At 39.1% G+C, this 14278-nt stretch overlaps 1 protein-coding gene across 11 annotated transcripts in view; it reads left to right on the plus strand.

The window, feature by feature from the left end:
• Positions 1 to 14278, plus strand: part of CARMIL1 (capping protein regulator and myosin 1 linker 1) — a 351508-nt gene that overhangs the window by 299227 nt on the left and 38003 nt on the right. For 7 of the 11 annotated variants that reach the window (XM_017505212.2, XM_037730170.1, XM_037730172.1 and 4 more), the window contains 3 exons: positions 5091 to 5108; positions 9092 to 9158; positions 9405 to 9601. In XM_017505212.2, coding sequence (XP_017360701.1) covers positions 5091 to 5108; positions 9092 to 9158; positions 9405 to 9601 — 282 coding nt within the window. The remainder of the gene's footprint in view (positions 1 to 5090; positions 5109 to 9091; positions 9159 to 9404; positions 9602 to 14278) is intronic. The other 4 variants (XM_037730171.1, XM_017505214.2, XM_037730173.1 and 1 more) reach the window with 1 other exon arrangement.

The following is a 14278-nucleotide window of genomic DNA, read 5'->3' on the forward strand; positions in this document are numbered from 1 at the left end:
AAATGTCAAGATGTCCACAACCTTTAAATGGTTCAGAATTTTTTTTCTGTGTTTGTGTTAGATGAGAATGAAGGAAATGAAGTAATTTTTTGTGATAAAACGTTAACAATTGGTGAATCTAAGTGAAGAAAATACTTTTACTTGTTAGACTGTCTTTGTCCTTTTAATTTTGCTGAATTGGAACATGCTCAAAATAAATAGTTGGGGAAAAAGAGAGGGTGTGTGCATTTGAAAAGTGTATTGTTTAAGGAGGTGGGCATCATGACCGGACACGGTGGCTTATGCCTGTAATCCCAGCAGTTTAGGGGGCCAAGGCAAGAGGATTGCTTGAACTAAGGAATTGGAGAGGAGCCTGGGCAACAAGGCAAAACACCGTCTGTACAAAAAATACAGACTTTAGCCAGGCATGGTGGTACACATCTGTAGTCCCAGCTACTCAGGAGGCTGAGGTTGGAGGATGGCCTGAACCCGGGAGGCGGAGGTTGGACAGGGAGCTGAGATTGAGCCACTGCACTCCAGCCTGGGTAGTAGAGCGAGATGAACCTCTAGGGTCTGTGAGTAAGTTTTTGTCCATGTAACATGAAATAGGAAAAATACAGACGCCAGAATAAATTTTTCATGGAAATAAATATGTCTAAGGGACTATTCTTTATAATAAGTATATCCTCACTATTTTATCTTTGTGCCTAAAGGCACTTTTTGGCAACAGTGGTTCGTAGTAGTAATATTTTCTTTTTAAACAAGTCTATAGAATCTGAATGTGAGGAGAGTGCACTGGATTAAAGCAGTGTGATTCAGTTCATTCATTCAAACACATACTTCTTGAAGGCCCATTATAAGCCAAGCCTTCTGTGGGCTCGGTGGATCTAGAGGTGAACAAGACAGAAATCCTGGCTTAGGTTTTCCACCCAAGAGATGTTCATTTTGTCTTCCCCAGTGTTGATCAGGGGCAGCGGGATAGGGAGGGGTATGTAAAGGAAATCTTTTGAGTCACTCTCTAGGCATCCCTCTGTATCACCCAGACTTATCCTGTATAGTCCTATTTATCTATCATGTATTTTTGACACACTGCTTAAGATGTTTCAAAAAGTGTTATACTATATATTACATGAAAACAATTTTCGTCTCATTAAAATAAAAAAAACAAAAAAATTTTCATGTTAAAGGATGCTATAGTAAATTTGTTGGCCATTAGGTTATAAACAGAATTTATCTCTGCCTACATACCTCCTCTTTCTATTCTAAACTCATTTTTAAAAATAAACGTACTTGACGAGGTAACTCTGTAGTTGAAATTCTGGTAGGTTTGCTGCTTTTTCTTCTGGAGACTGAGGGAAGACTGATGACACAGTGGCCAAAAGGCCCCTCTGCCAGTTTTTTGGCCAGCAAAAAGAAAATACAAAAAAGCAAAAAACAAACCCGTTTTTGCTTAGAGAGAAACCCTTCACTTCCTCATTTTTCTAACTGGCTTTTTTCGCCTTCACCCACTCAGTCCAGTTTTGACCACTGTATCTCCATCTCTGTTCTGTATTAAAAGGAGGTCTAAAATAACTGGCAAAACGTTTGTGTTTTTCTGATAGAGTGAATTCTATTAAGGTTAATATTAATATTTTTTAAAAACATTCCTTATGTGTGAGGTTCATGATAAAGAACATGGAGAGGGAGGTTGTGGCACTGCGTGTTTTATTTAATTTGAATTCTTGGGCTCTGGAAAACAGTAGCTCCTGAATGTCAGGAAGTCAGCTATTTTGTAACACTTCCATGGGGCAGCACTCATGCTTATCAAACACTTCCACATGCAGAGCAACTCTGAGTTACTCTAAGAGATTAAGGTTTCTTTCCGTGTGTTAGAGTTGGTCACTTTCCGCCCCCAGGCTGTTAACGATCTGGTTGGCACCTTTGTCATTGTTATCCATCAGGAGGTAGCAAAGGTGGTGGAAGTATATGGTCATTCACATAAGCTCCTATTAGAGTATCTGCAGAGTAGTAAGTCCAGATAATCGGTCATTACCATGACCAGAGTGATTTATTTAAGTATTCCTAAGTAAACTTTTTGGGGTATTCCTAAGAGATTACAAAAATTACTCACAAATGCCAAATACGTGTGTTCTTAATAAGAGCCACCTGATAACATGTTAGAATCTTTGCCAGTGTACACTGGAACACACACACTAGGAGTGCAAGAGGTTTTCTGTCTTACTGCTGGACCCACCCCTCTCTCCAAGAATGCCTGAAGCACAGTAGGTGCTTGGTAGCATTTGTTGAATCTTGGGTAACACAAGGCATCACAGATAATGTAATAGCATCATTTGACCCCTACTAACAGTCTCACTTTCTCCAGAGGTACTCTCATAATTTCAGTTGGACACTTCCTGTTTGTTTTTTGTGTTCAAAGGTACATGTATTCATGAACAGTGTTTAGTATTGTATGTTTTCAAGTTTACATAAATGGCATCATACCACATGTATCTTTTTTGAAACTTGCTTTTTTTCACTCAGTATTGTATTTTGAGATTTATTCATGTTGTTACGTGTAGTTTTAATTTTTTAACTGATTTTCCATCATTTAAATATACTTCATTTTAGTGTCACGTAAAACACCATGGAATCCTTTGCAGCCATAAAAAAGGATGAGTTCATGTCCTTTGCGGGGACATGGATGAAACTGGAAACCATCATTCTCAGCAAACTAACACAAGAACAGAAAACCAAACACTGCATGTTCTCACTCATAAGTGCATGTTGAACAATGACAACACACTGACACAGGGAGGGCAACATCACACACTGGGGCCTGGGGGGTGGGGCACTAGGGGAGGAATAGCAGGGGGTGGGGGGATTGGGGAGGGATAGCATTAGGAGAAATACCTAATGTAGATGACAGGGTGATGGATGCAGCAAACCACCATGGCACAAGTATGCTTATGTAACCGGTACTTTCTGCACATGTACCCCAGAACTTAAAGTATAATAAATAAATTATATATATATATATGCGTGCCTCATTTTAGTTATTCATTCCTCTACTGATTGACTTTTCAATTGTTGTCACTCTTTTGCTTTTATAAATCTACTTATTAATGGTCCCCCTCCTTACTACTCTGTCTTTGGGAATAAAGGAATTTTTAAAATAATATTAACCTGTCATAATCACAGCCAATTTTTGAAGCACTGGGAGGTCACTGATTGTCACTGTTTTCCAGGCACTGTGCTAAGCACTTTATATTTATTATCTTATTTAATCCTCACGTTTTATTTTACAAAGTAGAAAACTGGAAGGCGACTTTGCAAAACCATCGGTCAAAGTCCCATAACCCAGTAAGTGGCAGGTTCAGGATTCAAGCCCAGTTCTTGGATGCCAAAGCCATGAGCATGAGACGCACTCCTTCTCTCGCCCTGACGGGTGGATGTTGAAGTCAGTGTAGCCTAAATGAGTTCCAAAAAGTAGACAGCAGTAGTGGAATGAACTAATGATCTTCATTCTGTCAAAAAGTTGAAATGCCTGTTGCCATGCTTTTCCACAGGAACATCTTTTGCTTGCCTGTCATTTTAGGAGTTGAACCAATTGAAAGGTTCTTCACCATCACTTACTATGATCTTTAGGTGGATAAGTGGGACAGACTACCTGTCTTGTAGAATTAACCTTTCACGAAGAGAAGGAAAGTAAAAAGTCATCTATGGGCTTAAGCATCTGCTGTAACGCTCTTATGTATTATTCATAGTTGTACCTTTAAGAAAGCTTCTGAGGGGATGTGTGTTAGGAGAGGGCAGGAGCTTTTGTTTTGGGCAATTAAAGAAAATAAAAATATATTTTTACTTTTTCTCCTTTCATCCAGCAGGGATGTTTTCATGCTAATTTGATGGATCATAGAATGAGTTATATTTGAAGTAAATTGTCTAATCAAGTATGAAATCGGAAATGTGAAGAATGAGAAGTTTTGAGGACTTTGCCAATGGAAGCCTTTCTGATAGGCACATAATATTGATGCTAGTGGTGGTGATGGTTATGAGGAACGCTTTTTACTTATGTGCTGCCTTTACTTTATATAGGCACAAATCATTTACAATCACAAAGTGAGGAACCCTATATTTCCTTTGCATTTTATATTGAAAATGATTGACATGAAAAATAAAGAACTTGGGGGAAAAAAAAAAAGCCTCCGCTCCAGGTGGATGGAGTAGCTGGCCTTCTTCAGGAGGTTTGGAAAGGATTCCTCAACCCCTGATACTTTGCTTTCACAAATACTGACATTCTACAACTGGACTTCTTTGTTTTTAAAAATTATTTTATAAATGTACAGAATAAGAAGAGGATGTCCTGACAGAATTTAATGATGACCAACGGAGTTTTAGAAATCATTTAGAATTTTTTTTTTCAGCTAAGGTGAATAGAGAAGGAAAGAAAATTTAAAAAGAAAAAAATTATTTAGAGATGTAATGTAAAATGTAAGGTGACCTAAATTCCCAATAAGTTATAAGGTATCATCAATATTGAATTACACTGTGGGTAGGTAACTTATGCTGAATCCTGGCATTAGATCTTTTCCTGAAAAGTTTTAATGACTGAAGAGGCAAAGAATTCAAAGCTGCTGCTCCTAAAATGCATTGGGAGCACAGAGTGATGTAAACGGCCCCAGAAGAGATGCCTGTGCACACCCGCAGGTACATTGTCCGTACTTAGTTCTCGAGACTGGTCCTGTGGTCCAAGAGCCAAGACTTGCATGGGGTTCTTTAATAACCATCCGCTGATAAAGTCATTATTCCCCAAATGAGATTAATGTCTTGTGGGGTTGGTAAATACCACTTTTCACACACCTAACAAAAGAAATAATATCTGTAGGTTAGGAGTTTCTGAAAATTTTCAAGCTGTAATTGTGCTTCTGCTTATAAAAAGCTGGATTGGATGTCTTAAGCCATTAATATGTTAGCCTCATTCCTGCCTTATTCCTCTGCTGTGAAGGCTTTTTATGTGCTTTAGCTTCTCTGTTCCTTTCCTTGTGAGTGATATCCCTCTCCCGCCCTTTTCTAGTAATGCTGTTGCTTTATCTCTCTTCCATTCATATTTTTTTCTTTCTTTTTGCTGCATGGAGACTCTCTGCTGTACCAGTGTAAGTATTTTTCGGTGGCTCTGCAGTTTCTGGCTGTACTACTTTATATTCTTGTGCTCCATTTGCTTCTGTGCTGCCTGGCTAGTCTCCCAGGAGACTGTAGTGTCGTCGTCCATCTGCAGATCCTGAATGAAATAGGCAACAATTTAGAGACAAGATTGGATTTTACAAGATGGTTCAGCTAGCACAACAGGCAATGAATTTAAAATATCTCCAGCCATGTGCCTGAAAGCAAGCAGAGTGTTGATGAAGAGGATACAAACATTCAGGAGGAGACAAGTGCTTATTCCACTCATGTAATAATAATAAAGACATGATTGCTTTTAAGGTTTTTTCTTGATTCTTGTCGTATTACTTGTTTGGGGCCCAGGGTTGTAGAAAATCCACATTATGATTTGCTTCTTATATTGGAAGAACTTTCCTAATCTTTTTCTCAACTGCTTTTGTTATTATTTATTTTTTTTTCTACAGCCTTGGTGGTGAGGGGGAGGTAATTATTACATTCCTGAGTTTGGAGCAAGAGTGTTATTTATTTATTATTATTTGTGCCTAATTGGCAAAAACAAAGCACCGCTTTTTATTTCTATAGTGACATAAACAATTTGACTCTCATTTTTTTTTTTAATGTATGTCTAGTAATTACATGTTAAAAGTGGGTTTGACAGGAAAAAAAATATTACGTTGTTTTAAGGTTCCAGGATGAGTCTTTAACTTGTGGTAAAAGTAGACATATCTCAGTTGAGCTGTATGCAGAATCGTTTAAAATTCATTATAAAAATTTGATTAAATGAGTACAATTTCAGAGTAGTGGAGACGTTGATGCTGCTTTTAGTTTCTCAGAAAGTAGAACTATGTTTCTGTTCACGGTGTCTGCCACAGTGGGGATGTATTGATGATTTGTGATGTTAGGACAAGAAAGAAGTCTGTGCTTAAGATTTTCCCTCTAAAGTTACCTTTAAAACAAAAGTTTTACACATTTTTCCTCATATTTCTTTGGGATATGGGCATTGAAAATTATACCTTATTGTTTACAAAATGCATTTTTTAAGATAAGTTAGTTTTGTCTAGGCCTCAAGTTGACAGTGTTAACCGTTGATTGATGAGACGTCCATTTGCAGTGTGTACCTCTTCTTTTTCAAATGCCAACCCCTTCATCTGATGGACAGTTTGTGATTTCCCTGACTAAGAAAGTACCTAGGCATTAACAAATGTCAGGGGAAGGTCAATAAGGACTAAGGAACAGTCTGAAAAAATTGATCCTTTCATTTTGGTACAAAAAGAGAAGAGAGCTAATGTGTTAAAAGAAGATGGTAAAGTTAGATTTTTTTTCTTTTTCTGGGATGTAATTCATCAACCCAACAGTTGTGGAGAGAAGGAGGAAGGAGTGCGAATAAACCAGATTTCCAGAAAAACATTAAATATTTTCTCCTAAATATACACTTAGGTGGATAATTATAGTACATTTTATATTTCCTCTTGCTTTAGGCTTATATGTAAAGGCATTGTAGAAATAAGCCAATAAGGTTAAGGCAGTTCACATTTTCTGTAAAACTAAGGAAGAATTACTTCCAAAGAAAACTAAGAAAAATAAGAGAGAAATAAGATTGATTTATTTATTTTTTGTCTTTGTTGTTATACTTAAATCCCATAAGGGAAAGATACAGAAACTGGGTTGCCGTCTTAATATCAGTTGCAGAAACTAGCCTGATTGCAAGTTCTATTCTAGCAAAACTCCACTGGCTCTTTGGGAAGACTTCAAAACTAAAAGATAGGATAAGTATAGTTTTATGAGAAATGTAATTAGAAACTATTTGCCCTCGTAAAAAGCACACAAAGTAAAGAAAGCAGTGAAATATATTAGAGTGAGTTTTTCTGATGGTCAAACTTTCTATCCTGGGCTTTGGAGCATTGGAAAATAGGACCAAGAGGAGAAGGCTAGCTCCCCTTTGAGTGATAGCAACTGTCACAATATCCTGATGATTTTGTGTGTTTCTTAATTATATCTATGAAATTAAATTGAGCTGAATGACCTAGTCACAGATGGACATCAGTTTGTAAATGTGATTCTTTCTGTATATATGTTATATTGTTATATTATTTCTTTTACATATAGTACATATTTTTTATGTTTAAAATTATAATTTTATATTTTATATAATTGTAATATATTTGAAATGTCATAATTTTTGTATATTTTACATGTATTTGGTATCTATTATAAAGGCTTTCATGATAGGGAAACTTAAACCAGACTATTTTTGCCCATGAATATGCTTTCTGTAAAATCTAATCAAGAGTCAGGGGGAAAAAAAAAGACATCTTCAGTCCATGCATTTTTAAACATCTTTTCTCTTTATCTGTGACTATCTAAATGAAATTGGGTAAAAGTTACATCTGAAGCTGCTTCTTGATTATTTTGTCTAGCGTGGTTGTGCAAAAGATGGATAGAATACTGAAGAACTTGTTGCTACCGAACACAGCGTATATTTTGATAGCCTGTATCTCCAGAGAATTAATTATTTTTAGAGATTTTACTTGTGAATAGACCAGGCAGGGAACTACCTTCTTCAGCCAATTGCAAGGCTAACTTTGAGGAGAACTGCCTTCAGTCTGGATTCCTTTCCAGTTGCATGGAGTTAGCTGAGTTTTTACTAAACCTGCAAAGCCAGTTACTTCATAAATAGTCCTCAGATTGTCTGCCTTAACAAATCCTTGAAGAAAGCTAAATCAGCCATTTTCATTTTGTATGTCGGGAAAACCAGTCTGAATTTCAGTATAATTGCTCATCATTTTTTTTCCTCTCCCTTTTCTCTCAATGATAAATAATGGCAAAATGATATTATTAAAACTGGCATAATTGTCAAAACTATAGATTTGTTTGCTTTAAATGTCAGTATCAGCCAGTTTCTTCTTGGAGCTAAAGAATGTTTTTCAATCATGTAGATTTTCTTTTGAGGAAGCATTAGATGAAAACCTGTTAAATGAAGTGAAAGTATGCAAACTAAATTCTTTCAGTTATGTTACCTCTTCATTTATACACATAGACCAGTTCCCGATATCAAACCAGTGAAAACATCCCTAACATCCAACCATCCATATATGGGTCTTGAATGGTGTAGCAGGAAGGAAGCTGGCCTGACCCTCCTCACTGGGTTCTGGCCCTGGCTCTGCTCCTTCTGACAACAGGAATGTTAGCCTTTGTCACTTTTGTGACTTGGTTTCATCCTTGGAGTTGACTTGTGTAGGTGATGACAAAGCTTCCCTCCGTCTTTGACATTTGTGTGATCCTATTGAGGGAGAAGTAGTGCCTTTCTGAGGGTTGACTTTGCACCATAAACAGCCTACACCAACGCTAGGAAAGTGCTCTTCAGTTTTGGTCTTTGGTTTGAGTTTGGGCTTCATTTTTTAGAGGATTAACAAGATCAAAGACATTTCACTGAGAAGTGCCAGCAGATACAGATGTTTGAATCCCAGCACCTTTTCCTGGTCTTTGCCTGTGTTGTAAAGATCAAAATCTTGGTGGCAAAATGTGAAATAAGAGAGTGACACTACTTAAATCATTGATGTGACACAGAAAGAGGTCAGGGTTGCTTATATTGATGTCACTGTGACAATGATCAGTGAATAATAGTGTTTTTTATTTTTTGTGACTGATTTTTACAGCATTTGATTTTTATTTTTGTATCCATTTTAACATCCTCATGTACAGCTTGGACATACTTTATTGTTCTTTTCAGCTGTTTAAATGGAATTTAACTGGTTAGGGCTGAGGGAACAGAAGAAAGATGTTAGCTGTTATCATTTGAGAAACTGTAAATCATTTAGAAATAGATCTTTTCAGTTAGACTTTCAATCATCCTCTAAAGCAGGGAAACAACTACTGAGTTAAACCATCGATCCAGAATGTTTCTGAAGTTTGAAAGATGAGTTTTCTGTGGCTACCTGCCTAAGTCATGGTGTTTTTGTTTTTATTTTATCGCTAGATGACTCCTAAATCCAAAAGAAAGAGTATCCATAGCCGAATGCTGCGGCCTGTTTCCAGGGCCTTTGGTAAGTGTTTTGCTGCTGCCAGCCATTTCCCTGGAACTGTGAAGCACCCTCAGCAAGAACCTTAGACCATTTTAGAGATGTTCCTTATGGATACACTGTGTGAGTAAATATTGAGAAAGAGTTAAGTGATCTGTGAATGGCTGTTTGCTGTTCCATGCTAGACTTAAAATGCCTTGTGGGAATTTTTTATCCATCTCTATGCATTAAGCTTCGGCCATGGGCTTTTTTGTTTTTGTTTAATTTTAGAAATGGAGTTTGATCTTGATAAAGCTCTGGAAGAGGTACCAATTCACATCGAAGACCCACCCCTCCCATCCCTCAGACAGGAGAAGCGGAGCTCGGGATTTATCTCTGAGTTGCCCTCTGAAGAGGGGAAGAAGCTGGAACACTTTACCAAGTTAAGGCCAAAAAGGAATAAGAAGCAGCAACCCACTCAAGCAGCGGTAAGTGGGCTGGAGAGGCCTCATCGCTCCCTCACCCTTTTCTTCTCTGGGGAAAGTTGGAGGTTCTTGCTAAAGTGCTTTGCACAAACACGAAAGCTATGGGTAAGGAGACTGGAACCACTTTGCATGTGACATGTGTGTGGTGACTCAGAGATCAGTGGGAAACCTCCTGCCAGGAATGGAAGAACTTTGTGTTGATGAACTGCTGAAACATCAAGGAAGATGATGGACAGCTGAGAAGAGTCCACAGGATATGGTCTGGAGTGACCTTGGGAGGGTGGTTTTGAGGGTGGGTAGATTTGCATGTGACATGCAAAGTATCTCAACTTGGTGCCCGACAATTTGGGAGAATGAACAGATTGTGTCACTTAAAGAAAAAATAAATAAAACAACATAATTATGGAGAAGACAATGCTGTAAATTTTGCAGTTCTTCAGAACAGAGCTGCCTTTGGAAATCCTTAGATAAATAAGGATTATCTATGATAGGAAATCCTTATTCTTCATAAATGCTAGAGACATTTTTTTAATCTCACCTACATGTCTGAAATCTGACATATGGGTGAGCTACATGTCTCTAGCATTTTACAGTGTCTGGGCAAAAAAGATAGAAGTACCAAAAAAATAATCGTGAATTAAGAATTGTTTGATTCTGGAGTGCACACTTGCATCCCCCCTCCACACTCTGACCTGCTGTGGTCCGTGTGCTTGAAAACCTACAACCTGATGTAACTGAAGGGATGGAGAAGAGCCCTGAGTGGGGACCCCAGTGTGTGACAATGACACCTGCTCTTTCTACTTCAGTAGAAGACTCAGTTGTGTGTGCCGATGAGCCTGACTGTAGCACACTCGTGTCTCTCTGGTTAATGCCTTTTCTCTCCTTTATAGCTAAACTTCTTCAGAGAGTTTGCCTGTGCCACCTGTCTCTACTGTCTCTTCTTCACCTTCCCGTCACTCCACATCTTAACCAAAATCTTCCTTCTGTATCTACCCACCCTCAAAACCACCCTCCCAAGGTCACTCCAGACCATATCCTGTGGACTCTTCTCAGCTGTCCATCATCTTCCTTGATGTTTCAGCAGTTCATCAACACAAAGTTCTTCCATTCCCGGCAGGAGGTTTCCCACTGATCTCTGAGTCACCACACACTTCTTTTCCACCCATCTCTCCAGCAGTGTGCTTTCAGTTTTCTTGCCAGACCTTTTAAGTTTTTTATTGTCTGTCTGGGTGGTGTCATCTGAACTCATGGTTTTAGTCTCTGTCATTGACTGTAAATTTCTGGATAGCCACTTGCCTCCTAAACTTGAATGAGTACCTCAGGCCCAAAATTTGAAACTGAGATCCTACCTTTCCCTGTAAACCTGCGTTTCTCATAACCCCTGTTTTTCCTGGGGCATGGTCAGCTGACAGGTTAGAGAGCGGAACGCGATCCTGATCAGCGGCTCTCCCTCTTCCTCCTCGCTGCCGCTTCCTCCCGTCCTGAGCTCCAGCCCTCTAATGCTGCAGCCCTTCTCATTGCTTCTTCCCATCTCCTGGTCTGAGGACTTCCTTCGGATTTTGCGCATCTCCACTGCTTCTCCATAACTGTCCACTTCTCTATACTTCTCAGCCCTCTGGTGCTCTGAGGAAAAGCCAGATCTCTTTAGATCTCTGGCCATAAGACATTATTTTGGGACTTACCTTTGTGTTACACAGTCCCTAAGGGAAAACAGCCTAGAGTATGCCAAGCCTGTGAGTCCTGGCTTCAATGTGGACAAAGGTGAAATCTCTCTAGAACAGACCGATGAGGTTGGGACATGCTACCCCAAAATATGGCGCCTTGGCATTTGAGAAAATACAAAAGCAGGAAGGTCATTCTCACCTTCTCCTTGCCTTTCTTCCTTGAGGCAGGTCATAAAAGCACCATTCAAGAGGTGCCCTCCCTGTAGCCAGAGGAGAGAAATGTCCTTATTTCTGAAGGTATGAAGACAGAAGGAAGAATCTGAACCCAACAGGCCTTGCTAAGTGCCCCCAGTTTATTATCATTAGGCCACAGTTGTTTGTAAAGAAGGCAAGACTTCTTCCCGGAAACCCTCCCTACCCATCCCACTGTGTTCCCGCAGAGCGAGGGTCACATGACACCAGGGAAGTTGTTCTCACAGACTAGTTGTGCGCAGTGCACAGCCTGAGCAACTCTCCATGGAGGCCCCGTCTCCTCTAGTGCCTGATGCTTACCCTCACAGCTCTCATCACATAGTGTTTTCTCAGCTTACTCCTTGTCTCTAAGTTCTGTGTAGGCAGGGCCTGTGATTTATTATTCATGGCAATATGCTCAGGGCTTACATTGGGTTTGAAAATACAGTAGGGGTTCAACAATACTTATTGGATAAGTAGGTGGATAGCTGGAGACATAGATGGATGAGGGTTACAGTAACTTACCTGCTTGGTTGATAATATCCTCACTTTAGATCAGGCTTTCATTGTGTTTGGTTAATTTCTCTCATTTGAATCCAAAGAGCATGACACAGTTTCAAAATACAAAAAAAAAAAAAAAATCTAGTATGTTGTTTTCTAATTTATTAATTTTTAACTTTTTTTAGTGCATTTTAACATATTCTTACAGGAATACACGTTCCCTTAAAACACTTTCATAGATAGATAAAAAGACACCCCGCCCCACAACAACCCACACTTTAGGTTCTAGAATGTTAATAAATGGGTTCTCTATGGCTCTTTCCATATGGAATAAGATTAGCAATACAATTCGTCTGTGAAATGGCTTAAGTTTATCCTTGATAAAACTGGTGATTCATGGAAAGAGATAATCTTGTGTACTTTTTCCCTCTCCCCTCCCCTCCCCTCCCCTCCCTTCTTTTTCTTTCGAGAATGGGGTCTCACTCTGTGGCCCGGACTGGAGTGCAGTGGCGCACTCCTGCCTCATTGCAGCTTTGAACTCCTGGACTCAAACAATAACAGTCTTCCCACCTCAGCCTCCTGAGTGGCTGGGACTACTGGTGCATACCGCCATGCTTGGCTAATTTTTTAAATAATTTTTTTGTAGAGACGGGGTCTTGGTATGTTGCTCAGGCTGGTCTTAGAACTCCTAGCCTCAAGCTGTCCTCCTGCTCGAGCCTCCCAAAGTGCTGGGATTGCAGGCATGAGCCACCGTGCCAGCATTTCTTCCTTAAATGTTTGAAAAATAGAAAAGAAGGGAGGCACATGCTATATATTGCAAGGGAGAACAGATTTCTTTTCTCACGTATCACCAGGGTTCATGGCTGAAGCACCTGTAGCAAAAGGCAGATTAACAAGAGAGAAGTACAACAAAATGTATTTAATGTAAGTTTTATGTGATATGGGAACCTTCAGAAACGCTGACTCAGAAACGGGAGAAACCTGTGTATTTTTATGCTAAGTTTGATGAAGTGGCTATAGAGAAGTCGGACTTGACAAAGGGCGTATGATCTGATGGTAATAAGCTGGGGGCAGTTAGCAAGGCCTGTTTGTTCAATTCTTCTCTCTTATCCCATGTCTTCAGAGACCTTTCTTTTCTCTGGCTATAGAGAGGACATTTCTTATCTCTGCCAATAGGGAGGGCACTTCTTGAATGAAGCTTTTATGACCTGCCTCAAAGGCTGAACAGCATGGGGAAGACGAGAATGACCTTCCTGCTTTTGCTATTTTCTCGAATGCCAAGGCACTGTATTTCGGTGTTTCATGTCTCAGCCTCATCAGTCTGTTCTAGAGAGATTTCACCTTTGTCCACATTGAAGCCAGGACTCACAGGCTTGGCATACTCTATGCTGTTTTCCCTTAGGGACTGTGTAACACAAAGGTAAGTCCCAAAATAATGTATTATGGCCAGAGATCTAAAGAGATCTGGTTTTTTCCCAGAGCACCGTTGGACTGAGAAGTATAGCTTAGCACACCTTTACTTGGATTCATAGTGAAAATATATTACCTTATGATATCACCCTGCTTAAAATTTCCAAAGTGCTTTCATGTCTAACGGCCCTGTGAAGCTGCCACACAGACACCATTATTTAAATTTTTCAGGTAAGAATGAGGAGGTTGCGGCTTACCTTTATTACTAATGTTTAGTAAGAGCAATTATTAACAGTAATTGTTGTTTTTCTTCTTAGCATTGAGTAGAATCAGTTCATCCACAGTCTGTCTTAGCTTTTCTGTAGTTCGTCCCTGAACCCCAATGCCTCAAATGAACTTTTCCAGCTGTCAGAATTCTCAAAGCCAAGGCTAAGTTAAATGCCAACATGCCAGTTTCTTCTAGGGCAAACATGGCGTTGTAATGACCGATTTTTGTGCCAAAAATGTACCAATAAGTATTTATGTAAATATGAAGAGTAGATAACCCATTTAAAAAAAAAGAAACTAGGCACAAAAATTTAACCTTGGATGAGACCACAGTCATTTTAAGGACAATGGATATAGACATTTTAGTTATATGTTTTAATTCCACCTCTACCACTCCAAAAATGAAAACAAAAGATTTTTTTTTAAATAACGAGATAAAATATGTATGTTTCTTTCTTTTTTAAATTAAGTGGGTGAAAGAATTTTTAAACATTACATTATAGCTGCTTAGCCCATAGAATTTAACTTTCTACTGTAGTAGTAAGAGTAGGGTGTGTAAGACCACTCAGCCGCTGGGCTCTTCCACTCCCTGGACGTGTGTATCTGG

The sequence above is a fragment of the Cebus imitator genome, unplaced genomic scaffold, assembly GCF_001604975.1.
Source record: "Cebus imitator isolate Cc_AM_T3 unplaced genomic scaffold, Cebus_imitator-1.0 Scaffold335, whole genome shotgun sequence".
In the NCBI taxonomy this organism is placed as follows: Eukaryota; Metazoa; Chordata; class Mammalia; order Primates; family Cebidae; genus Cebus; species Cebus imitator.